This window comes from Amblyomma maculatum, chromosome 1 (genome assembly GCF_055883805.1).
Source record: "Amblyomma maculatum isolate TAMU_Amacu chromosome 1, ASM5588380v1, whole genome shotgun sequence".
NCBI classification, from domain to species: Eukaryota; Metazoa; Arthropoda; class Arachnida; order Ixodida; family Ixodidae; genus Amblyomma; species Amblyomma maculatum.
The window spans coordinates 19,770,209-19,797,967 of NC_139344.1; the positions used below are offsets into that span (position 1 = coordinate 19,770,209).

General features: G+C 43.2%; 1 protein-coding gene across 8 annotated transcripts in view; it reads right to left on the reverse strand.

Moving 5' to 3' along the window:
* The window catches only part of raskol (Ras GTPase-activating protein raskol), a 119,371-nt gene that overhangs the window by 78,742 nt on the left and 12,870 nt on the right, over positions 1 to 27,759 (reverse strand). For 4 of the 8 annotated variants that reach the window (XM_084587844.1, XM_084587845.1, XM_084587842.1 and 1 more), the window contains exons 4-7: positions 22,628 to 22,687; positions 5,808 to 5,920; positions 5,113 to 5,340; positions 4,052 to 4,365 (exon numbers count right to left, since the gene is read on the reverse strand). In XM_084587844.1, the coding sequence (XP_084443970.1) occupies positions 4,052 to 4,365; positions 5,113 to 5,340; positions 5,808 to 5,920; positions 22,628 to 22,687 (715 nt within the window). The other 4 variants (XM_084587846.1, XM_084587848.1, XM_084587849.1 and 1 more) reach the window with 3 other exon arrangements.

Genomic DNA, 27,759 nt, shown 5'->3' on the forward strand with positions numbered 1-27,759 from the left:
CCTCTGACATTTGAAACATCTTCTTAGATTTGGTATATATGGCCTGACATTTACTTTTATGTATCCCACTTCAATTGATTCTGGGAGCGTGCTGCTGTTGAAAGTCAAAACAAGATGTTTGATAGGAATTTCCTTGTCATCCTTTCGGATCTTGATTCTATAGACACCTATGACATTTTGGTCAGCAAGTCCTTCTGCCATTTCTTCCTCAGTCAGGGACAAGAAGTCACTTTCTGATATAACACCTCGGACAGTATTGAGAGATCGGTGGGGTGTGATGGAGATGGGTATGTCCCCAAGTGCCACAATATTTTTCAGATTAGAGAACTGGTGTTTGGTCCTGACTTCAAGCAACAGGTCACCATTTGCTAGTTTGGTTACCTTGTAACCGGGGCCTAGGCTTCCTGTGAGACATTTTGATACCGTAAATGGAGAGATTTTTCTAGCTGGGCTTTCTGACTGTTCACTATGAACAATGCGGTATTTCGGAAAGGTTTCTTTTTGTTTTTGCACGAACTGGCCTGTTACATCGTTCCGCCCTCTTTTGTTTGGAGGGCAATCATGTGTTGAAGATAGAGAGTCCATGAAAGGGTTTGCTTTTTCGGTAGTTGTGCCAGCCACCCACCACGGAGCCCAACAAGGGGGCGAGACAGGAAACTTGCAACAAGCCCTGCCGACGCCAGCTGTACACCTCTACTATAACCGAATATGGGTAACTCAGGGTAGCTACTCCACACAAGGTTAACCCTCGCCGCCAGGAAAAAGGAAAAACAAGAAAAGAGGAGGACAGGAAAAGGCGACTGCCGATTTCCCCTGGGTGGGTCAGCCCGGAGGTGCCGTCTGTGGGAAGCGTGGGCCAAAGTGGTGTGTTGCCTCCGCCGAGGGGCCTTAAGGGTCCAAACACTCGGCATCGGCTCAACCACTAGGATCCCCTTTTCCCCAGACACGGCGATGCCACGCACGGCTAAGCGTGGGTGCTGGGGTCCATGGTGTCGCACAGTACACACAAACACCTGCTTTAACAGGTGCCCCCTGCGGGAGCAGTTTACAAGAGGAGACTGATTGACACTCTTCTCGTGAAGCAGGACTTGATCGACTTGCTGGGAGCATTAAAGCGGCATGGGACAGCTTGAAAGGCGAAACGACTGCCAACTGCTTTCGGCATGCAGGTTTTGTTCCAGCAGAGGCCCGTGCATCAAATGACGATGGGGAAGATCCCAACGAAGCAGAAGCAGAGCTCCGCGAGCTCGATGAGACGACATCGCGCCGACCACGGCTGTACTGATGGACGCCGAAATTGCTGTGGAAGTTTTTGAACATCCCGCAGACAAAGCTCAGGCTGACCCTGCAGACGATGAGAACATTCCGACTTCACAAGAAGCGCTTGCTGCATTGGATTTACTGCGCCGCCACTGCAGTGCTATTGAGAGCAGTGGGTTCGCCCTTGTTGAGTGTTTGCAAACTATGGAACAGGGCGTGATATGGAACGCGATTAACACAAAAAAGCAGGCCACGATAATGCAGTTCTTTGCACGTAAATAAATGGACGTGACCCAAGTAGGCACCCTCCGAGTTGCTGTGCCTTCTCTGATTGAATTTTGCTGCTCTTGCATGTATTTTCAACGAAATTTTATATTACGAATTATGGATAGAGTGAACTATTTTCCGATTTTTTTAACTGTTCGTTATAACGAGGTTTCACTGTAGTATTTTACTGAAAGCAACTGTCAAAGTAAAAGCAATGTTTTAGATGAAACCTTGTCTGCAATCCACAATTTATTGCAATTATTGTGCTACACATAACAACTGTACCAGAGACATGGAATTTAACTTCACCTCCCACAAGATGAGACAACGTATTCAGATTCCTTGCTCTACAGTAAAATCGTGTTTATTACACCCTCGGTTAAATAAAAAATTTTGATAATTCGAACTAAGGGTGCGGTCCCCGCCAAACGCTCATTAATTCGAACAATGGGCAGCTTGCTCTGGTTGAATCATATGGGAGATTGTGCCAAGGTACGACCCACGTAGTGCGTGAAATAGACTTCCCCAAACCTCAGCTGCATGGAAAAGTGGTGGCCGTGCACTTCGTGCGTGCTATGGCAGCAACGATGATCAGAAAAGTTACCCATGAGCGAAACATAGCTCACTCACATACAGTACAACCTCGTTAATTCGAAGTCATCAGGACCGCGAGAAATCTTCGAATTAAGCGGGTTTTCGAATTAACCGAACACACCAAGAAATAAGACTTAGGCAAAAAAATTCGTTGCAGGAACGTTTTACCTTTATTCGGCATATTTTAAATTACTACTGAAAGTAATCAGAGATGCTGGTTTGCCGCGTCCGGTAGTTTGCGGCTCCTAAGGTCATGCTCTCGAGTTGGTCAAATAGACGAAACATCTCTGAACTTCCACCGCGGCACTCAACAAAACTGCGGATAACGTTCAGGGATTCGATAACTTCCATTGCTGCACTTAAATTCCTCGTGCCCAAGTTGTAGAGCTAGGTCGTTGCCCTTCTCCCGCAGTAGTGTTCCATTGACGGGAAGGTGGGCAGCGTTTGCTTTCTGCAGCCAGCGAAGCAGAGCAGCTTCCACATCTTGATACGTGGGAGCCCGCACTCGTGACCGCTTCGAAGAATAGGTCTTGCCGTAAGCCTCTAGTATTTTTGACTTGTTGCTCAATATTGTGGACAACGTCGAGAGGGGCACGCCATGCCTTTTGGCCAACTCGGTCTTCGAACAAGCGCTCTTGCCTGCTTCCTGAATCAAGCAGAACTTCTGCTGCAGCGTTAAAGTCTTGTACTTTGACATTTCTGCACTGCTACGGTCACAAAGCTAGCACTTCTGCACAGTCCCGCCCAAAAAAAAACGGCACAGTAGCCGACCCCCAACCACAGCGCACAACACAAAGAAATGGCGCAGGCGAGGCCGGCGCGGCGGTGGTGGTGGCGTACTTGCAGCGTCGGAGGCACGGGGGAAGAGTGGGCGAAGCACACCAAGGGATGGAGTGGGGGCGAGGTCACGTGATAAAAACCGGTATGCCCGCCGTGTTGCAGTGAAGCACGTCTTCTCCTCTGCAGGCGCGTGTTTCGGCGGTGCGCGAGGCGCACTGTGGACCGATTTTTGTGCAGAGAGTGCTCCGGCTGGGGCGCTTCGCCTATAAATCATCACCATTACTATGTGGCTTTTCCTCGCGGCTCCGAAGGACCGTCGTTTCGCCGGGTTTGCGGCGAAACATGGATCAGGCATTGCCGCATAGCAGTCCAAATTTTCGAATTAACCGGGCTGGCGCAGGCCGCCTGTTCGAATTATCCGGCCAAATTTACATTGGAAAATACGGGACCGCAGAAAACCTTCGAATTATCCAGGATTTCGAATTAACAGAGTTCGAATTATCGAGGTTGTACTGTAGTTTGTCTCGCTTTAACTTCACACCACCCTGCGGCTGCGATTGGGTACGTGTCAGCCAGTCTCGGTGTTTCGGATTCTGCTAGGTGTGTCACTGTTCCTTTATTTTTAATTTGCAGGCTGTTCTCCTAACGCCGACGCATATATCCCTCAAGTACATCCACATGCTATACTTCTGGTATGCAGAAACTGCGCGTGTTGTTTCACTGCACTGCACACTTCACCGCAATGTTTTTCTGCGTGAACTGTGCGGTGAAGCATCCTCAAAATGCGAAGGAGCTGTTTTGTAAAGGGGCACGACAGCTACTGCGTCTCACTATGAAACGGGCCGCTGCAGCCCTTATGATATTGAAGCACATTTTTCTTCAATGCTGCCGACATTGCACGTAAAGCAGAGCTTCTGACTAAACCCCAAATAACTGTCACTTTCACTTGAGTTTCATCTCAACGCAGAAAAACAAGTGATCCTTAGAAAAAAAAGCTGCTAGGACGCAAACAGTTTTCGGCAGCTTTTACACACCCATTATATAATTCAAACATTAAATTAATTCTAACATTTCCCCTAGTGCCCTGAAGAGCGAACTAAACACGATTTTTACAACATTTTCCCACAAAGTGTACGGGCTGCGAACCCACCTGAACTCGAAGTGTTCTCCCCAGAAACAGAGCTGCGCCTTGAGCTTGGCTGAGGTGCGAGCGTACAATGTGCCGTCCAGACGCAGCTCACAGTAGTACCGCTTCTTGGGTGCCAAGCCCTTGGCCTCGAGAACCCAAAGGCGGAGACCGTTCTCGGTGCGCCGGACCGCATCCCGCTGTGGCTGCGCAGCTTGTCGCAACCGAGCCAACCAGTGCAGGCACTGCTGTCGCGACCGGCAGGCATACACACAGGCAGGGCCATCTCGGGGTGCCAGCTCAAACCAATGTTCGCCAGCACCCCGTGGAGCAGGGCCCTGCACAATTGAAGGAACAAAAACAACTCGCAAACCATGTAGCATCCCTTCCAAGTTTTAAATGTCCCAAATCTGAAGCACATAGGCTACGAGGGGTGCTGCACAGAAGTGAAGGGCCAATTCGAGCACCCTGGGGTCCTTTACCGAGCGCAGACACCACAAAGTACAGGAGCGCTTTCGAATTTTGTCATCGGAATGTGGCTGCCATGTCCAGGACTTGCTAACACGAACTTTGGTTTAACAGCTGAATGACGTAACCATTAAAGTACTATGGCAGGCTTGGACCTCCTATTTGACCACACTAGCAAATGCTTTTTAGGGGAACTCTACTTTGCAGGACTGCATATTCTATGTAGACCTTCTGGATGCCCTTCGGAAGAACTACCTTTGGTACAATAACATTAACCGCCATCCTTTTGAAACACAGAAATCCAGTACTACGAGTAGAGCAGAACATGCAGGAAAATGTGCCCATTCCATCTTCTGCATTCTGTAGTGCTTTATTTCTCTGCTACTTCAGACACACCTACCTAAATGGACCATATAAACATTACCAATTAGCAGTTGCAGCGCTGCAGTTGGGTTCAGTTCTAGCAGTAAACATTTTGAGATATCGACCCTTGTTAAGACTGATGTGCCATGGAATGAAGCACCGACAGAAAGCACAGACTGAAAGGAATGAAACACAGCTGACAGTCCAGTTCACTAAAGGACACAACAACAGGCGGAGCAGAGAGAGAAGCCTACCCAGGCCTGTCCCTGTGTGGGGTGGTTTCGGAGGCTTGGATGCAGAGGACCCAGCCTGGCCCCCTCCAGGCCCCAGGGGCCACCAGGTGACTGCAACAGCGACTCGTGCGAGCGCGAACCACGAAGCCGCGGTTGAGGCGCCTCAGCCCGTCGCGCCCGCTCCAGCTTGCTCACACTCTTTGTGCGTTTCAAAGGGTTCTGCTTCAGGGACCGCTTAGAGAAGAAGCTCTGAAACGAGAGAGGCCCCAAAGAAACTGAGTGAGGACACCATCACAGAAATGCTCCAAAGTGAAATGAAGGGCTTCACTGCGTGCTATTAGATTTGTTCTGGAGAAATCCTGTGCCCACCTGCAATGTCTATAAACCTACTTGATACTGTAAAGTTCAAATAAATGTGCAACATAACAATGGCCAGGCCGATTTTAATTGCTGTTGTTACAATAATATTTGACAGACCCTTTTAGTTTTTTTGCCATTACTGTTTTTTTCTTTCTTTGCCCGTTCCTGTTGAAAAGGGCTACTTAAGGGTAACATATAAGCAATAATTTGTCTGTTTCGCAGAAAATAAAGGCTAGGATTCTGTACACACAATGAGCGAGGGCGACTGCAAGCTACGGAACTCCAGAACAGCATATGAAACCTTAGGACAGGCACTCAGTTTTCTGCCAGTTCAGGAAAATGCCGAGGCCCCTCACCACTATGCGTGATGGTGTGGCAGTAGCATCGGGCACCCGACCCCCCAGGACAGGGGTGCTGGTGGCACTGCCCCCCTGCCGAACCTCGTCACTGCTGCGCTCCTGGGCTGCCTCTGCGATGGACACATGAGATTTAGGACAACAGTGAAAAGAACATGTGTCACAACAGCAGAGCGAGTGCACACAGCTGTTAATCTTCAATAGAAAAAAAGGTCAAATTAAGAAATAAGGCCAGGGAGAGGGCATTTATTAACTTCTTTATTCCCTGGAAGCACTACCCAATGCAACAAGTCTTAACAATTGGTGACATCCCACACAGCTGAGCCAAATACGCAAACTTACTCCAGGGAGTGTGGCAAGGTATTTCTTTTCAAGTCTAACGGTGATGCTATCTCATTCTCCAAGTTAAAGTCGCATTCTAGACGACTGCACTGATTACAGACTAATACAGTTAACACAACTTGCCAAAGTGCAACAAAATAAGATATCCATTGGTCAATTCTCTTCATGTCACTTTAGCATGTAAAGTTGCCTCATCAAAATGATTAAAACGATGAGCAACAGGTTGCCTTAGATGCTATAATGTTACTATAGGTGATTGGGGGCAAAACAGCCCATGCCTATGAACAATGAATGAAAATATGTAAAACAAATCGTGTGCTACAATTGTTTTTTTTTGTGAAATTCCTTTTTAGTCCACTCAACTAAGAAAAGCTCCGTAAGGCGTTCCAGGAGCAGAAAAACAAAAACATATATTGCCAGCAAAGGCCACCCTTCTTTTTTTCTTTTCATTGTATTGAATTTGTGACTGGCACATGCCCTAACAAGGAAAGCATAAAGAGATGATCGAAATCTTCACCCCTTTATTTCGCGCTTGCTCAAACGACACATTTTCTGTGCATCTTAGCAAACACTACTACATCAATGGAATGGCTCTTCATCTTTTTAAAAGACTACACAATCGACAAACCCAAGGTGAACAACGCTGTAATCATAGAATATGCAAACTAAAACTTCACTGGAATTTTAACAAATGCACTGCAGCAGCAACTTTTAGAGCCATAAGGTGGGCCACCCTTAAATCTTCTTGGGAACCATCAGAGAGTCATGGTGAAGCCAGCATCTCTGAACCATCCGCAGATGTCAAAACCACGCTGGTATGTGTGCATATCGTAAGCTCTTTTTGAGTTTTTGAAAAATATGAGCCGTGCCACAGCTTCAGCGTGACCCAGTATTGGTGACCGCACAGTATTAATACAAAACATGCCCCACTGATGAGCCGTGATGCAGCAAACTTGTTAATATGCCAAACAAATCAAGCTCCACACCCTTTTTTTAGCCGCCTTGACTAAGAAAAAAGTGCAGACTTGAGAACACTTGATGCAAAGCAAGGACACAACAGCTGTAACGTCTGTTTATGAACCAACATGAAAACTTCAACGAGGTGATAAGTAGGGCAGGTTGGTGCATACCTGCAGGGAAAAATAGCACTTACACAGAGTAGAGTAGGGACAGGATGGCATCAGGGCCTCGCTCTACTCTGCTCGTGTAAGCACTATTTTTCACGTGTCATGTCTCCACCCTACATTGTTCGCGTAAGCACTGTTTTTCAAGACTGAATCAAACATTTAGAGCCAAGGCCACTAAGCCACTGCAATGCCCCCTCGATTTCAACATCAACTAGATCAGCTGGCTTCAGCGAATCAAGCTTTCTCCTGTTACCTTCCACTTTTCCGGAAATTCACTGACTTAGTGCCTGCTAAGCATGTACAGTGAGAGAGAGCACCCCGACACACAGTGGTGTGCTGAGGAAAACGCGCAAAGCCAATTTTTCTTTATTTTTTTCACCGAGTAAGCATTACAGAAGCACTAGGCAGTAACGCAAGCATCTTGAACTATGACTTAAGCAACTGCTCTGCAGAAGTGGTGCTATATTGTGAAAAGTGAATGAAACGAGGCATCCAAATGGTCTTCACTGTGAAATGAGCAATCTGGCTGGCACAGATAATAACAGTATGTTTGGCCACTGCCAATGAAAAATGGTTGAGCTGCAATCAAGAAATGCTCCTATAGTGCACATTTAAGAAATAGCATTATTTCTGGTAACAGACATGCTTACTGCAAAAATATTGGCAATAAGTAGCAGCTGTATATGAGCAAGTACAAGCAAAACCAGCACATTGTGGGTACAGGTTTACACCGCTGTATTTTTCTCCAATCCAAAGAAAAAAGGAAGAGAATGGAGGCCATATAGGTCAAAGCACAATAGCTGTAACAACACGGCATACCCCATACAGCAGCCACTTTGTAAAGTTCGTTCAGGCAACCTTCCAGACAAGTACATGCATTCACAATGGTACACAAAGCAGTATTGTCAGATGTGTAAAAACTGAACTATTATCATCTAGCCTTTTGCGGTAATTTATACAAGAAATCATAAAAATAAAACTCTGACAATGCCTTGTCAGTGAATAGGGCAATTTCAATAACAAGTAGAAACAAAAAAATTCCGAGAGCACTGTAGAATCTACACTGCAGGGCGTTGCTGGTGCACACGGTGCATATTGTTTACTCTCATTATCGACTAAATGCACCATCATTATCATGGCTAATGTCATCATTGTCATTATCACTAGCTGCAGCGTCACTGTCATCGCTACTATCATCCTCACGGTAGACAAGGAGAATTATGATGCGCGTTTCACGATCCCGGGCGTGGCGCAGATGGTTAAAGCACTCGGCTGGGAATCCAAGAAATGGAGGTTCGATCCCCGGCGGAGACAGGATTTATTTATTTATTTTGGTTTATAACATCATTTAATTGACAGCTATAGTGGGACAGGACGCCCGATGCTGTATGAGCCATTAAAGGCTTTCCCCTTAAAATCAGTGAACATGTAGCTAAAGATTCTCTGCATGAATTTTGCTACCTGAGCAACATGTAAAGCGAGGATACACCAAATGAGACCATGCACATGCTACCTTGGCAGGAAAATCCTCTTTGATGCCCCGCCTACTAAGTTACAACACAGTAATCAAATTTGTTAACACAGATGTCCACCTCGGCACCCTGTCAACATGCAAGAACATTCACTGCACTGTACGTGACCACTGAACCAGTGCCAAAAAAGATTAGTTCTCTTTCAGTAATGGGTGCCAGTGGTGTTTGCTTATAGTCTACTGTCTTTACACTATTTGCACAGTGCTGCTTTTACTTTACTGTTTTACTTTCTGTTCTCGAGACAGCTGCTCGTCTTAAGGCAATGATTCCTCCTTACTACATAGGTTTTTATCATACCCTCAACTATACATACTCAATCATACCTCTATTAAAGCTTTCCAAAACATTTTGTAGCACACTGATAATTTGTAACAAAAACCTAAAATGTACCAAATCAATCAAATAATGTCTAGCACACACAACTATGACAGCTTTGACTCTGGGACATTTTTTCAGCTGCACAAGGACATGCTACAGCACTTGAACAAGCTGCTAAGATTCAGCAAGCTGTCACATGTCACATAAAACAATGTAGTGTACTTTGTGCTGCGCCCCTCAAGAAGTCAGCTCTTCAAACTTCTTTTCACGAGTATTTCCTCTACATGTTCCTTCCAAAATGATAAAGCAGGCCCATGGTAACACAAGACGTAAATATGGCCATTTAAATTTTAAGAAAAAAATCTAAGCAAAAGCAGTCCCCCCCCCCCCCCCCCCCCCCCAATCCCAATTCACATGATGAAATCCATTTACAGTTTATGAGTCTAGCAACATTACTACCAGCAAAGCAACAAACAGGGCTGTGTAAATCAAATGACATACTTATAAGGTCCAGCAAAGTTTGCTAGTGTGCATGGAACAGTGTGACAACAAAATACACTAAGCACTAGTTACAAGAAGAGAAACTAAGAACTTCAATAACCAAATAACCTTCGATTAGTGTCGAAGATATTAATTCGCTGCGCCATGTTGTTGTAAATGCGGTCAAGGAAAACGAATGAGAAAACTTATCTTCCACTCACGCATTCATCTACAGCGAGCAAGGCGTTGGTGATGATTTCTACACTTGCTTACAGGTCCGGAAACCGCTAGCAGCCGGTTCAAAGCACAGTTGCGAACAGTGGTAGATATCCGCTGAGGGCCGTTAGGGTGCGGAGACCTCACTGACCTCACTACGTCCATCAGAAGAATTGCTACGTTGGAGCGACAGGCCCAAATGCGTGCGTGATGGAGACCACTTGACGCGATGAGCGGGTAGCAGCGACGAAACCATCCAGTGGCTGCAGGCCTAGACAGTTGCGGGGTCTCTTGAAACTAAACACCTAGGATAATGCTTTTCTCCAACAATCGCACGCACAAAACACAATCCCGCCTTCTTTCTGCATCACACTGGAGTCTCTTCGAGAACCGACGGCAGTGCGTTGGCTCGGAAAACGGGATGTCAGCAGAGTAGGCGGCGGCGTCTATATTCGGTTTGAGGAAAGAAGCAAGAGAAAACGGCGCAGCGCGACCGACCGAGCGCGTCGGTCGAGGGAGGTCATGAGCGAGCGAGCGCGCTTCGTTGGCTTTGTCGCGCAATCTCATCGTGCCCGCGATCGTCGCGAAGGAAAAACAAAAACGCAGAAACACCAACGAACCGTCTCTCGCGTTATCCGGCGATAGCCCATGTACCTTAACGTCGCCAACAATAGGTCCGCTCTCCCCCGCTCGCTAATTTACAATTAGCTACGATGTCATAACACAAGAGCGGAGAGCGTTGTTTTTGTTGGCATGCGGAGGCGACCGTCAGATGCAACGCGTGAGCGTTGGCAGACGACGAGCGGAAGTGAGCGGCTACGCCTCTGACAAAACCGCCCTAGGTTATGCTTTCACCTTGTTCAGGAGAGGCGAGGCAGTCGAGCGCCATCAACGGAGTGGTTATTCGGGGATCCCGTTTACACTCCCAATGCCCTAGAGCGAAAACCAGCTGCGGCTGCCGACGAGATGGTCCGGGCGACCTCCATCTACTTTCCAATGCTAGACGCCGCCATTTTTGCCGGGAGAACAGAGGGGGAAGGAAGCATGGGAAGGGGTGCACTGGTTGCCTGCCCTACTTTTTGTTCTGCAACTTTTTCTCCGCTTTTCTTGGTTTCTTTCTTCTTCCGCGCAAAGTTTAACGGCAGGTGCGAATGCGGCCGCACGCTTCGACTTCTCAGCGTTATCGGTTGCCCGAGAGAAGGCATGATACAGGACATGATAACGGTGCCGGCGCAAACGAAATAAAGGCCTCGACACTCAGCACTCTAGCTCGCACAGAGCGCACGACGGAAGAAGTGCGGCGATTACCGATGAATCGCCAACTCTACCAATGTGACACAAATTTTCGCTTTTTCGAGTACAATAAACGCACGTCGCATAAACCATGCAAGAGGGCATCTGAAAACATAAGGCGCCACTAGCAACGACTAAAACGACTAACTGGCGCAGCTAATAGGATCCACCACTGCCAGCATATGTTCCATGGAAGAGCTAACGCTAACAGCTGTGTTTATTAATGACAACAGGATGCTTGCTGAGAAGCGATGATTAATTCAAAGTGAATGAATTCATAATGATTTTCTAGAAAATGAGCCTATACAGCTCCATCATCTAGTTCCAATAAAAAGTTCTGCTCTCTCTCTCTCTCTCTCTCTCTCTCTCTCTTTGGACATTCTCATGCAGAGACCTAACGGAATATGATGCAGCCCAGCAAACATGTTGTACGAATGTGTCGAATATTGTAGTTTAACGTGCTGATGTAACACAAACATGCAGTGAACTAACACCAAAATGCCAGAATGTTTCCTATATCTGTTTCCAAGACGAGCGTTTGCAGACGTGTTAGCTTAGCAATGTTATTCCTTTAATGCATAACCGAAACAGTAAAGTGCTTAAGGCTGCAGTGGCTAAGCAAAAGCAGAATTCTCACTAACAGCTCCAGTAGAAATCTGTAGCTGTCAAGAACAACTTTTGAGCTGACTTTGTTCATATTTCTGTAAGCTAATGGCAGCCCTTAAACAAAACACTAATACAGAAACCACTTGACAATCATTAAAATTGCTCAAAAGAGAGCAGCCAATGTAATCTGAATTTCGCACGTGGTATGCACATCAGTATTCTCATCCTCCCTGCTCCTCCTGGACCCCACTTCACCCTGCATTCATAAATGTTTTTAAAAAGTCTTCTCCTTCCCTTCCTAACCCTTGTCACCTGCTCCTTTGTTAGTGCTCTGCAAGTGCTGTATGCAAGCGCTGCATGCTGTGAGAGCTCAATAAGCATCACAATGTGCAGGTTAATTGGTCCAAAAGGTCGCAAGGAACTAAAGCATAGTCTAAGAAACAGGCAACGAAAAACGGGCAAAGCGAGGCGATTTTGTGGTCAAATCCTGGTGGAAAATTCCGAGATGATACAGTTTTACAGAAGGGCCAGGAAGTACAGGCCTGTCAATCAATTCTGTGCCCTGATAAAATCTTGATGCTAACAAACAATCAAAAATTAACAAGTGAAATTTATGGAATGACTTTGGTATGTTTAGGATTCGCGAACATTTTCTGGAACACATGCTTACAGATACTTAACTGCGATAACGACTCTTCAACACCCGAGACATTGATAATAGCGTTTCAGATTTTCATTCTAACACTTTTTGAAGTATAATTGAAACACTAGCTCAAGACACATGGTCTACTTTATTTGTGTTAAGTCTAATACTTAGGAATCAGTAGCTGCAGTCTTGCTTTTATGATACAACTAGGGTTCACCGTTTCTTTTTAAAGGACAAAATAAGAGTAGACACTAAGAGGACATCTTTTGTCCTTTGTCCTTCATCCATGTGCGCTGAAATTTTTGCTTACAGGATGACCTGTAGTAAAATCTCGCTTAATGCGGCGTTCGAGGGACCAGGAAAAATGTTCTCATTATCTGAAAGTCCGAATCACCAAACAGCCCTAAAATAGAACTGCTAAAAACAGTTTGCATCACTGAAATTTTGTCTAATGAAAGCTCGGTATATGGTTGTCTATACATCTGAATTAAAAACTAAGCGACGACTACATTCGGTGTTTTAGCCAAGTTCTTTGCCTTGTGCATGCTGCCGGGAGTGCTGAAGAACAGCACCAAACCATAAGAGCCTTCGCGGCTTTTTCCGCAGTGTAATGCAGTAGCAGTGGTGCCTCTTCACAAACAGACCCATCATGTTTTTAGGATAATTTACTGCACATGCTCAATGTGCAATGAAGCGTCCTCAAAGAACAATGGTTCAGTGTACTTGAAGAGTGGAGGAAGCACAGGGATGCAAGAGAGAGAAATATACGTAGGTACTAGAATGGCACGACGCCATTTCAAAATAAAGCTAAAAAACTGGTGGCCCACAACGCGGCGCCCGAAACAGCATGACTGATCGATGCGCGTGCCAGATGGTAGCGGTGGGATGGTGTGAATTTGAGGGAGGCGAAATCAAAACAATGCTGCTGGGCTGCATGTGTTTCGGCACTTTGGCGCGTCTGCCATAGCGAGCATGCCCAAGGTGGATATGCACCACTGTTCTCTGCAATTCAGGCTTGGGGAGGTCCATTTGAAAGATCGCCAACTTCGTGGGCTGTACCTCGACTCGAATTCCCATCCGAATTAACTGGTGCGAGCTCACCCATGTCTGAATCAATGAGTGCCCTATGCCATAAACTTACATGGGCGTTAGCCAGGACCGTTCTTCTAGTTCTAGTTATCCAAATTTTCAAATTGATGGGGGTACAATTAACAAGATTTTACTACATCCAACCCGTCGAACTCGCCATTCTTCACTACTTCAGTGTTTCATATTTGCCTTAAAATTAGGCACAGATGAAATCAGGAGGCCTTTTCACATTTAAAATTAGCTACAAATCAGGTTCTCCAAGGAACTTCAATAATTTGTGCTCTTTGGGTTATATATATACTAAAAAATGAAATGAACCATGATCACTGATTTTGTTGTGAGACAAAGATGCCTTATTTTCAGATTATTATTTATACAAAAAGTTACACATGGCAGCTTGCACCACAAAGATATTCATGGGAAAATGAGGGTGCTCGTTATAATACATGAAGGAAAGAAGCCAACAGTCGGCGAGGCCAAGGAAAGCGTTGGGGATGGTACTTTAGGTCTTTTTTTTTTTTTTTAATGTTTACTTGGATAATCACAGAAATTAGTAATGTAATCTGTTAAGGGGAAAGATAATTAGACACAAAGTAGAAGAAAAAACAACGTGCCGATGGTGGGATCCGAACCCACGACCTCCGAATAACGCGTCCGGTGCTCTTCCAACTGAGCTACATCGGCCGCTGTCCCCCCTGCTACTTTCTTGGGTATTTATGTTGTCTGTATACAAACCTTGAGAGTGTTCACCAGCGCCACCCTCAGCCATAGCGGCGGACGTGGTACGTCCTTTGTTACCGCCTGCGTCACGTAGAACGTGATCAAGAGCGAGGGCGAAAGCTGTGCTAGAACCCTCTTACGCTACCTATGGCTTCAAGACTGCCAGAACCGAGACCCCCGTAAGCTACAAGCAGATCAATCAAGGGGAAATGAGGGTGCTCGTTATAACACATGAAGGAAAGAGGTCGTGGGTTCGGATCCCACCATCGGCACGTTGTTTTTTCTTCTACTTTGTGTCTAAATATCTTTCCCCTTAACAGATTACATTACTAATTTCTGTGATTATCCAAGTAAACATTAAAAAAAAAAAAAAAAAAGACCTAAAGTACCATCCCCAACGCTTTCCTTGGCCTCGCCGACCGTTGGCTTCTTTCCTTCAAAGATATTCATTGGATCACACTTTCCTCGGTTGTTTTTCTTTTTAAATCATTGCAAACATGCCTTCACGCACATCTTTATTCATGTTGAAATTTTTGCATACCTACTAGACCTACTAATGCTTTGTGCATTCGCTATAGCTAAGTTTTATAAGTTAGAGCTGCTACTTAAAATGTGAAAATGTGTTAAAACAGGACAGCATTCCTAGAGTCCGCAATTCAGTCAACAATGACAATAACATACCAAGCTAGCACCTGGGTTCCGCAGGATTTCTTTTAGCAGGTACGATAAAAATTTATCTCGGCGTGAAGTCATACCACCGATAACAAGGGAAATGATGTTTACATCTGTGAACATTTAACTAAGAGAATGTGCTAGAATCAATCTCTAGTATTCGCTGCTTTCTATATAGCACTTTCCGCAGTTCATGCTAGAAACTACATTTCCGAGAAGGAACTTTTTCAAGTAGAAATCATGTTTAACACAATCCTGATAAAATCCTGTCAGGGCACAAAAAATGAGAAAAAGAAGATAGCCAAAAAAAAGGTGCCCTGTTATACCCCCATAGTAAAAGGATAGCCAGAATCATTCTAAAAAAAATAAATAAATAAAAGTTAACAGGCTTTTCCAGCCCAAGCTTGATTAAAAACTTGAGGCATTACAATGACTTTCAACATAAAACACCGAGCATATCAATGAAGAGTAAGAATACACAATTCAAAAGAACATTCACGTTCATAATTAAAGAATGATACCGCAAATTTTGGGGCTTGACATCCCAAAGCTACCTATGGCCTATGAAGGACGCCACAGTGGAGGCCTTCGGGTCAACTGAGACCACCTGAGTCCATATTACGAGTTTATGTCATTTTCAGAAGTGTCATTATCTCCCTGACCACAAGTCATGTAAGAGATAGAAACATCAGCGCCAGATGTCACTACTAATTCTGGTTCCGGCATTTCCACCAATCAGATCATTTGAGGTCATGAAGATAACATTTCTGAAAACGGTGCAAAGTCAGAATACGGGCCCTGGAGTTATTCTTGAGCACGTGCGGATATCCCACAGAACATGATTTGGTGTTTCCTTTAGAGACGGGCTAAGCTTAGGACCACGAGACATCAAGAGCAGAGCAGCTACAGCCACAACAGCAGTGGCTTCTTTGCAGTGCAAGAGTGCAATGAGGCAAAGCATATAAAGATGATGGCGACAATGAAAAAGTCGCAGCAGCTTTCACCCTCGCTGTAGCCAGACAGGACAAGGTGCAAAGCTTCTTTTGTGCATTGGATAATGCAAATGCTAACAGTACAAACTTGACTCTATAGAGAGTTTGTCGATAAAATGTTTTCTTGATTGATTCTGTCACATTTTGCTGTTGGTGGTTTTAGTTCAAACGTTATCCTATATAATGCACTTTCCCCTCACAACATTTTTAGAGATCTATCAACAAGGTATTACTAAAGCTTCGGACCACTAAGTTTTGTATCACAGTTGTAATAAATTAATAAAAATTTCTTTGCAAAACCCAAGTGAATCAGATGTCAACCGAGCCATCATGAACTTGAGAAGCAATAAAGTGCTCAGTACAGGCAAAGTCCTCTGGTATAAGTAATGTAGAGGAATTAGGCAAGCATACATTAAAACTAGGGGTGTGAGAATACTTGAAATTTCAAATGTATACCTATTCCAAATCCCCCAATATTCGAAAATTACCGGACACACCGAAAATATTGTGAGCGCGGTCACGACAGGAGATAAGGGCAGACACCGACGATAAAAAGTCCCAGCCTAAAATTAGTTCATGAACGCATGACGGAATCACCACAAACTCAATATGATGCCGCTGGTCATCGATGAAAACGCACGCCGCGCACTGCCCTATGGGTGCGATGGTAGTACCGTTGCCTCCACGGAGAGGGGGACCGATGTACGGAGTTATTACTTTGCAGAGATGACAACACAAGTTGCTATTATTGACGGAATAAGCGGCACCCGTATCGATGAGGGCTTCAATGTATACTCCTTCGATCAGTACTTTCAGCATGTTAGACGGGTGTCAGGGAGGAATTCCAGAGTTCGTTTGTGAAGAGAGAAAAACTGCTTCTGTTAGTTTTCCACGCTAGGAAGGAACGATTAGGAGAGCGGTCGAAGTGGGGACACACGGCATAAAGGCGATGAGGAGCGGCGTCGGGTTCACCACAGTTTCCCCATACTGCAAGTTCACCGCAATGCTTGACGCTGTGCAGAGAAGCATCCTCAAAACGCGACGGGGCAATTTTGTGAAAAGGGACAGTGTGTGCAAAGCGAAGCATTCGACGAAACCATTAAAAAAACAAAAAAGCCGTTCTCACTTTGGTTTCTTCTCAAACGCAGACATCCGTCATGCGGGTGTTTGTAAATTACTGTGATGCAAATGGATTGTAGCAGTTTTTTCAGGCCCATTCGATATATATTAAGCTTTCAACCAGTTCGGACATTTTTTCTGGTTCATTGAAAGCCCAATTAATGACAGTTAACACAGTTAACTGTATTCAGCAGCGATGTGACACTGCACCTGGTTCCATGCGGGTCCTTCCTGTACAAAAAACTGGTGTACGGAATCCTGTATAAAATTTATACTGGATTTTTCAGTAGGATGCCATAGGGCAAGTCTACTTTAATTTTGTTTGCAAATACCATGTGAATTCTGAAATAAACAAGATGAACAGTGTTTTTCAATTTCTTTTTTTATCACTAAACAGATATTCAATATTCGATTCTATACTCAAAGGCATTTTTTCCCCATATTTATATTTGATTCATATTCTAAAATTTCAATTTTGCACACCCCTAATTAAAATCTCTTGCTTCTGCCCCTAACGCTATATTTTATTTGGTCCATATTTCTCGCCTAGCAGAATGAAAAACGAAAGTAAAGTAGTGGCACTATGCACAAGTAGTGACAAGAACGAAGCAACTAATACCCTAGTCACACGGTCATTTTCAAAGGCGATTGAGCCGATAGCCTTCGAGATTTTCAATCGCGATCGAACTCGAAGGAGTTGTGCCGCTGCTACACGGCAAAACTTGAAGTCTATTGAAATAGTTATGGTGTTTGGCGACAAACTTTTGTGGCGCCACTATCGTTGCTTTCGGTTTTGCTTAAAGAACTAAAATCTCTCTATAAATGTAAAATAAAATGTAACTGTTACCTTTTTTTTTAGTAACTGCAGGTGTTTAGTTATGAAAAGTCAACTTTGATTTTTTTTTTTTTTAACTCGCTAGCGTTTATACGTCTGTGCTTTTCATTGTGTTTGCATTTCTTGTTGGCGCATGTTACAGGGGTAGAGAGTGCATAAATTATTTGCTTTAAAAAGAGCGATGCTTTTTAAAATTATTATGGATATTAATATTTTACCGCGTAAATTAAAGATATAAAATAATGCTTGTTCACGTTTTTGCATCGTAAACGCGCTGTGCACATGTGTGCGTGACGCTCCTCGGGTCAGCGCTAGCAACCTTGCGGATGTTCGAGGGCCTTCGAGATCTCGATAGAGTTCTGAGCTGCTCCGCTGACTCGATAGACTATAGACTCAATGGTCATTGAAAACGCCCGTCTGGCAGCTTTCGAAGGCCTTCGAGTTGATAGGCAGTCGGTTCGAGGGCCTTCGATATGCCCGTGTGACAGCGGTATAACTGCAAGCCAGTTATTGTCATTTCTGCTTTTCCAAACTATTACGAGTAATGATTCTTTTTGAAGGTAACAGAATTCCTCGACAAGCATAATATATATGCAGCAGCTTAGCACGAGTTCGCAGACATCAGCTACACCAAAACTGCATTACTTGAATAAAAAAATAAAAGAATATACTCAAGTATTTCTTTTTCCTTGGCTCAACGAAGCATTTAATTTCCATAAGCATCATACTCTAATGCATAAACGTCTACTGTGTGGCATATGTGGTAATGAAACAAGACTAAGTACAGTCGAACCCGGATATATCGAACTCGAAAGGGATCGCGAAATAGTTTTATATATCGATAATTCGATATACAGAAATGTCTTGTGACGGCACTTACGATGTGAAAAAACGATACGGTATTTGTCGCGTAATCAACCCACTGCCATAATAAACCCACCCTCCACTTTTGCACCCGAGAATTTGAAAAAAAAAAAAAAAAAGTGTTAAGGCCAGCTTGCTCACATGCAAGCGATTGAGCGAGCTCAGCGACGAGCGGCAGCGACAGAGCGAAAAATTTCCAACTTGTTTGAACTGCGTCCCTATCGCCACTCGAGCCAGCGCGGCAGCTCAAAACAACGCGGCAAAATCGCGAGCGTTTTTGCTTGCATGTGGATGGCGAGCGTCACTCCGTTTCGGTCGTCTCATCCACAGCTCATTTCTTGGCAGCGTGCCAAGATGCTGCGCAGCGATAACGTCGCGGCGTGTTTATCTTTTGATAGCTCCTGCTGCGGCGGGGAGCGAACTTGGCAGACTGCCCGTGATGGCTCGATTGCACATGCCTGGTTCGATTTATCACGCCGCGCTTGGGACGGGCGGTCTACTGCCACGATAAAGTAGCTGCAAATGCTGTTTGAAGCGAAAAATGCTAAAAGCCGGTGTCATGATCGCAGCTGACCGCGTGCTTTCGTTGATTCATACATGCAAGGATAAATGACTCCTCCCGCAGAAAAAAAAAAAATAATAATAATAAAAATAAAAAAAAAATAAAAGCCGCTTTTTAACGTTCGCAGCCGCCATATCTTACGCTACGCCGCGCATACAGCACAGCGATAAGAATGGACGACTCTCGCAAAAAGAGAGAGAGAGAGAGGTACCATAGCCACATCAGTCGCCGCAACCGCGCGCAGAGGGTTCCCAACACACGCTGGAGAAAGCGTCCGACGTTCTGTCTGAAAACGGGCTGAGCTGGCTTGGCGCATGCGCAGCGCGTGCTGAAGGAGAGAGATAGCTCGACAAAAGAATGCTTCGCTCTATCACGTTTTTCCCCTCTCGTTCCTACCGGTTCTCTCTGGTTCATTCACGCACATGGCTTGAAAACGTCACGTGTTGGCACGCGAGAAACGATAACCGGAGATGCGCTTTTGGGGAATGGGCGCGACGCTGCCCTAGACCAGTCGTCGCCGAACTGTCCCCTCTCATTCCTTCCGCGCGTCTTGAAAACATCACGCGGCAAACGGCCGAGGGTGATGCGATAGTCTTTGGGGAAGACACACTTTCCAGTGCGTGGTGCGGAGTTCGATATATCGAACAACCGGTGAAATTGAGTTCGATATATGACGCGGCTTTCCTATACTTTTACATATGATTTTCAAGGGGATATTCCGTGAGTTCGATATAACCAAAATTCGATATATCCGGGTTCGACTGTATTTAAGTTATTAATCAAGCAGAAGCCAGATAGCATGTAATATTTAATCATCTCTGTCACAACTCGTAGCAGGTACCTCAAGGCAGTGTCAAGGCACTGCTATGAACTGGTCCTTATTTAATACATGCATCAACAATGCTGCTAATACAAATAAGTTCATTAGATTTAACTATCTCCCAATCCTAAAATTAGTACCTTCGCAAGAAAGTGCAATTAACAAGATTTTCTTTTTTTTTTGTGGTGAAAACAGGATTGAATAAATGGAAACCAAAATCATGATTATCTGAAAAAGCCAAATTGCTGAAACGTAAAAACTGTACTACACACTGTATGTGACATTGTTTCACTGCTTAATGTGGTACTCAACTCATATGAAACTAAGATGGGCAAAGTGCTATCATCAAAAACATGTTATGTATTGCCTGAATGAAAGATAAACTACCGTTCTCTAGTCTTGGTAGCACTCATAAAATTAAAAAAAAACAACAGAGAAATGGGGATTTATCGATTAACCCTTTAACCACCAATTTATTTTCCGAAAAACGTACCAAAATCACCAATTTTTTTTAAGTGACCATAATTTTCTCCTTGTAATTATGGTTCTGAAAATGATTACTTCTACGGTTTGTGGATAAAATTAACACTAAAAGCTAAAATAAAACTGTTCACGAGGGTGGCTTTCCCACAGTGCATACCATAGCAATGGGTAGAATGCACTGAAATAGGGCGTATTTATTTCAAAGCCGGCAATTTTTTTTTGTGACCATAATTTTTTTTTCATGTAATTATGGTTCTGAAAATATATTACTTCAGTGGTTTGTGGTTAAAATCGACACTAAAACTTAAAAAAAAAACTGTTCACGAGGGTGGCTTTTCCACAGTGCATGTGCATTGTAAAATGACTCTTTGGAGCCTTCAATTAGGCGCCAAAGGCGCAAAATGCGTTTTTTATGGTCGACTAACACCCTCTAGTGTTCAAAATCACAACCAATGCAATTGACGACTGTAACTCACCTTTCGAGATGGCAGCACCGCAATATCGGGCCGGACGTGTGTAACTCGTCATTGGCGATTTTGGTACGATATGCCATGACGAGTACAGTTCAAGGTTGGCGGTTAAAGGGTTAATTGCTAAAATGTTTTGAAGATAGCACACTAAAAATGTCTTTCATATTCCTGGTATCAAGCATAATATCATTCACTGTATTATCAAAGTATGTCACTAACTACAATTTAGACACCTAATGATACTTTTATCTGCCAAGAAAATTTAATTTCTTTGAGATGTCTAACACCTAGAAAATCACTGAAATTTGTAGACAACTGAAAAAGCCAAACATGTGACATGAGATTTGGTTGCATTCTTTTATTACTATTAAGCCCGCACTAAAATGCACATGTTTTTACGCCAAACCTCATGGCCATCACCTGGAATAGCTTGACATGGTGGCTGTTAGGTAAACCTGTTCGTTATTTATTAGACATGGCTAGCCTTTGTTACCCACAAGCAATAAAAACAGGAGAAATATTTCGAGGTAAAGGAAGCTTCGAGTTGAAAAAAAAAAAAAGTGCATACAAAAATTTTCAGTGGACTGACCATGCATGCTAAAATACACTCACTACACCGCGCATACCGAGCACTTGTTTAACCCCACTTAGAACAAGCAGAAAAGAAAAAACTGTGAGGTCACATTAACATGACGACGGTTGACATTTCACCACTCCATCCAACACCCCACAAGTCTCCTCTTTCAGACTGCCAGGCCATAGCTGACCTAAGAGACAAAGGACTTGTGTGAAGTACAAAGCAGTGGTGAGAGGCGATGTGTATCCCTTGTCACCCAGTTTCTGATCGAGCCAGTTTAAGTCTGTCACAAAACCTTGCAATGGTTGCAAATGCATAGCATATATTTTTTAATTGCGCGATCTGAAATTGACTCCATCGCTACTTTGAGATGTAAGAGTATGAGTTAACGAAGTTTAATATAGCCTCTTTCTCCCTCATGGTTCTATAAAAAATGTTTCTCTTCAGGTGTACACAAAAAATATTCAAGTAATAATATTTGTACTGATATCTGTGCCTGTAACAAAATAAGGGATGACATCTGTCACGGATGAAAGTTCACACTGTGTCACAAATCTTAGTAATCAATTTATATTATTTCAACTGCTTTTTTTACACCTGGAAAAAAAATCTGAATCAAACTGCATTATAAGTTACATAAGATGGTTTGTATTTGTTTAATGACTACTATCTACAGCTGGAAACCTAACACAGCTCCTTTTTTGACTTTAAACTCCAAAACTGCTCTTAACTACTGCTAGTCATCTAATAGCATTTAAGTAGCTTTCTACGCAGGCACAAAATCCTAGAATTTGCATGTGTCTGAAAAAATAAAATAATTGAACTGAATTGCTGCGAATGTAACAAGGCCTGAAATTTACAATTCTATATCATAGAACTTCACTTTATAACAATGAATCCGTCATAAACTTCTATTACTTTTCCTGCATTCTACACTAAACACAGCAGAAAGCTGCCCTGACAGTGAAGCTGAGATTGGTATTTTGAAGGCTGCCAATGCAAAACGTGCAACTGCTAAGTGATACTAATCGCACAGAAAATAAATGAAGCAACTTACTTCGCTGACAGCGCATGATGTGGCGAAAGCCTTTGAGATGCGCCACAGTGGCACAGAACTCTGTAATTGAAGGTGGTTGCTATGCTCAGACGATATATAGTCTAAGTAGATGCAGACATATAAAAGCCGCACAATCTCCAACACCTCTGCCTGCACAGAATATCAAGCTTAATGGATGACAGTCGGAGACGGCTAAAAATTTTGGCCTAGACAGTTGTTTACACTAGAACCACATAGAAGTAGTCCAAATAAAGATGACCATAACAGGTGTGGTGTCTCACACTACTCTTCCTGCTATGACTGCCCTTATTTCCACTCCTTTTATGACATTAAATATCGGAGCACCTCCAACAGTAGTTGATTTGATGACAGCTAACCAATAAAGGCTGCCATTGCATAAATATTGCTTTAATACTTATATGCATGTGACATTATACAACCATTTTCTATAAGCATAAAACAAAAATGCATGGTAAAGTGTGATACATAATGCAAAATATTAGCATGAACTTTCTTACTTAATGATCCATAAAATATTGTTGAAACTGCAGAAACCGTTAAGACAAAAAAACTATGTATGTAAAAAAATAGCCGAGGTTTAACGCTGCTTCAAAACCGATTAATATGTTCGAAAGAACTGTTTGGCATGTTAATATGTTCAAAAGAACTGTTTGGCATGGTTTGGTTCTGTTAGGTGGTATAGCACTGAGAGTCAGGCCCAGAGTTTGGCAAAGTGTTAAACGTCTTTAGTTGCTTTGGTTTTCGGGAAAGGAAAGGCGCAGTATTTATCTCACTTCTCCACGGAAACCTATACTTACAATTAATAACATACAATTAGAGGTATGTATGTTGTTTCGAATCCGTAACGGAAACTAGCCTCCAACTTGACAAGCAGATGGATGCTAAATGGGAAGCAAACTGGTATGCAAACAGGCAGCAAAGAGCAATTGCGTCGCAAATCTAATACAAAATCATGTTATATTTTTGTCATCCCTTCCTATCCACACTTACTGCACACGGCACTCATGAGGCAAGCAAAGCTTGCAACTTAATAGAGCCCCAGTGACACTCACTGTTGCGACTAGACTGTTTTGTGGACCATAATTACAGTTGAAGTTAAAAGACCAAAAAGAAAGACAGAAAAATGATAAAACAGAAAAACTAAACACAAAAGTATGTTGCTATTCGGTTTTTCAAAAATGAAAATGTCCTGAAATCAGAATCTCTGTAAGAAAGAATAATTCTAGTAAACTGTCATGCACGAGCAGTGTTTTACCAGCTTTACAAAATAACACCCATACACTAATCACATTGTTAACCCTTTCGTTACCTTGTCACTAAGATTTGATCACCGGTGATCGAGAAACTCGAAGTTCACTTTTCACGCCCCCAGCAATGTAAAAGACTTGCTGCGCCGTCTAGTTTGTATTTTAGGTACTATATTATCTTTGTTTTCAGCCTGTTTTGTATTTTTTTTTCGCAAGTGGTTATTTTAAAACGCCTTTGAAGTTCAGGCTGTGGCGTAGAACGTTTCAAACATAGCATCAACCTCAGGAACTGTGCTCGCTCGCAAAAAAACTGACACAAATTTGTTGCCCCTGGTGCAGAGTTGTTGGATACTATTATCAGCAGCGACCCAGAAAATGATGCTACAACCTTGGATTTTGATTGCAATATTAAAACTCGGGAACAACAGCCTGGAATGTTGGCGGGTCCACGCGTGTACGTTTCGGTTTCTGCCTATCCTTTGTTTGTTCTTCCTTGGAGCTCGTTCACTCGATGAAGATATGTCATGATTGACATTTTTGTCATCTGTAGTGCCTCAACAACAAATGGAGAGGCTTCATTCCACAACCGCAAAGAACAATTTTGTTTTGTGGCTCCAGGCATCGACCTTAGATTGGCACTCCGTAGCAGGCCTTCTGGCTGCTGCAGAGCATCAGTATAAGGTTTGCCAAAGCAGCAGACTTCTTCAAACTGTTTTTTACCGCGGTAGTTCTAAATGCCACATGCCTGAATGCCAACAGGTATGCATTTACAGTCAGCGAATGAAAATACTGATTGCTCATTTTTCGAATACACTCGATTAGTCGGACTTTTTTACGGTACCGCGATATGCTTCATAGAGCTTATGGTATATGACCACCTAAAATTTCGGATGCAATGTGACTGACTGCTTGACTTTTCGGACTTTACTCACCCCACCACTATTTGGGGATGCTTCACTGCAGGGAATGGGAGGACTATGCGGTGAAGTATCCACGAAATGCAGCGGTTCAATGAACTCGCAGTGGCAGGTTCGCTTTCGCGTCTGTACATCATCGAAGCTCGCGCATTCATCCGCATCGTGTCGGCGGCTGTAAAGCCATTGAATGCTTTGTGAATATGGTTTTGGTAAACGAAAAGTTGTGCGTATTTCATTCAATTTCATGGCGCTTTTGTCTAATTTTCATATCAAGAGTTCGTTGCAAATGTTAATGGCTATACTTTTTCTGTCATTTTTTCCGCCGTTCGCGAAAGCGATATCAGTTGATACAGAGAATGGTTTAAGTTACTGTTATTAAACTTTACTTGAGTAAAAAAAAGGTGCTTTAATTTTTTTTTGTGAGAAAAATTTATTTCAAATCAAAGGCTAAAATTAGCCTTTTACAGGTAGTATGCAAAAAACTTTCTACCTCAAAATGCATGCGCGTTATAATTTTAAGATTTTGCTAGCAAGTTTTAATAAACATTTAAAATATCTTGCATGTTCTATAATTCCTTTTACTGATTTTCTTCAAGAGTTATCTTCTACATTCAAATTTTTTATTCTCATCCAACTAATCTTGTACTTCCCGAATTTTCTTTTTTGAATTTTTGCAACAAGTATTTCTGTTAAAAGATATTATTTTCAAATGTGCATTCTATTTCAGTCATTAGAATGTATTTTACCTATTTTTATCTCTCATTAAATTTGCAACAAAAAAATTGGTGAAGATTACGGTACTTCCTAAAGCGAAATCTGAGTGCAGCTCATCAGCCGTTTTAGCTTTTCGGTAGATTGAGGCAAAGAATTCGAGCAAGACATGTATGTACAATTACAGACAACTGGTTATGAGGGACAACAGTGACGGCAACGCAAAACCCATGAACGGGCACCAAAGAGCTTAATGCTTAAACGATGCCATTCAAGACGTTTTTTGAAAAACAAAGGTTTTTTTTTTACCATGGTGAACAAGCTCTAATACGCAAACTACATCAAAATATGATGCTTTTCTCTGTGTGTGAATTCTCGGTTACTGCACATGTTACCCTGCAGTTTGGTGTGGGCGCTCGCATTATCCATGAATTATTATCTTTGTCATGAGTGGTAACGTCTTCCACTTGAGCTCTGAAGCGTGCCTTTCATAACTGGTTCACAGGAATGGAAAAGCGCAGTATCGGTCACACTTGTTTCTGTGGACACCTGAATCGCACCGTAAGGGAAGAAAGGAAGGTGGTAGTGAAAGTGGAGCTGGTTACGAGGGACAATGCCGACAATGACGCGAAACCCAGGAACGAGCGCCAAAGAGCTGCGTTCTAAACGATTGTCAGAAACCTATGAAAAACAGCCACTTTTTCCCTGCTAATGAAAGAGTTAAGACCCCTAGTTTCCCATGAGACGCAGCAAACATGGCATTTTCTACAACTCCTGTTCGTGCCAGATACAAGGGGAAGCAGTTGGATGGGGAGGGAAAGACTGCTCATTTGAGGTTAGTCAGCATTAGCAAAGCTTTAGCTCAACCCTCTCAGAATGCTTATACACCGTCGTTCATTCCAATGCATCTGATGCTACTCTATGAGGCTTCTCAAGGTACATTACATATGTTAAAACAACACATAACAGCTACCCCTTTTATGCATGAATTTTATCATAATTAAGAGTATCTTTCTGCACAGAAAATCAGTACTAAGGAAGAGGTGAAGTATACATACAGAGTGCTATCACAGAAGAACCTCGGTCACATTTTTCATGACGCAAAGAGAACAAATTATACCAGCCGGGAAACGTAGCAGCTGAATACAGAGCACAGAAAAAGCTATACATCACTGTCCACCGCTTCTTTATTTTCTTTTAAGCTAGGCATGCATCTCGGGAATTAGCGAGCCTTCATGGCACTTACAAAGCATACACAGAGCATCTGAAATAACCTGTGATGGCTTTGTGGAAGGAAGCAGCAGTTAGCACACACTTCTGTGCTGTTCTTGCGCCCGCAGTTATTATCACACAAAGTTCTCATCTCATACAGGTAGAAACTAGATTTTTCAAGCTGCAGGCAATAAAAAATAAAAGCAGAAGCCGGAAACAAAAGCTTCAGAGTAATTCCGTAATAGCACATCTCACACAGTGCTACCGTCTGTCTCGACACACTTTCGATCTCGCACCTTGGGATAATGTGCACTTGCACTGCAGCAACAACATAAATGTACATACAGCTGCAATAAAACGACCACCACCTGTGAGCAGGCATGGTGTCAGCAAACAGCACCGGAACCCGCCTATCATACGAGGCAGAAGCACTATCACGAGGTGACATTCGCAACTTACCATGCAAGAATAATGCCAAAAATGCGATGAAACAGTCGAGCATGTATTCTACAAAAGCCGTAGACGGGGGCCAGCTAGAAAAAAATATAGCTAAGAGAATGCAGCCGCCCCAAAAGCCTAAGAGAAGAATTTTATAGTGCTTCTGTGTTGTAAAAAAAAAAAAAAAATAAACAAAATAAAATTACGAAACAGTAGTATTGTGGTGTATGTATAACCTGACTTTCGAACCTAATTCTGAATCGTGAAAAGTGAAAGATGCAATGCATGCAGTAGCTAATGGTCATCATTCGTAGTATGTAATTTGGCCTTGCTTCTAGGAAGACAGAATTTTCCAGTCAAACTGTTTCACTGTTCTATCAAGACTACTCGCATTTCTGCAGGCATTCCTAGTAAAGACAACAAAATGTGGACTACTACAACACATGTAATGCCTTCATTTTTCTAAATGTGGGTAGGTTATTGAATTCATCACTCTAATCAATACCATAAAGATCATCCGCAATTTTTGCTCGGCATAAAATTAACGCACCAATATGCTCCACATCTGGATAGCTTGCAGTGTTTC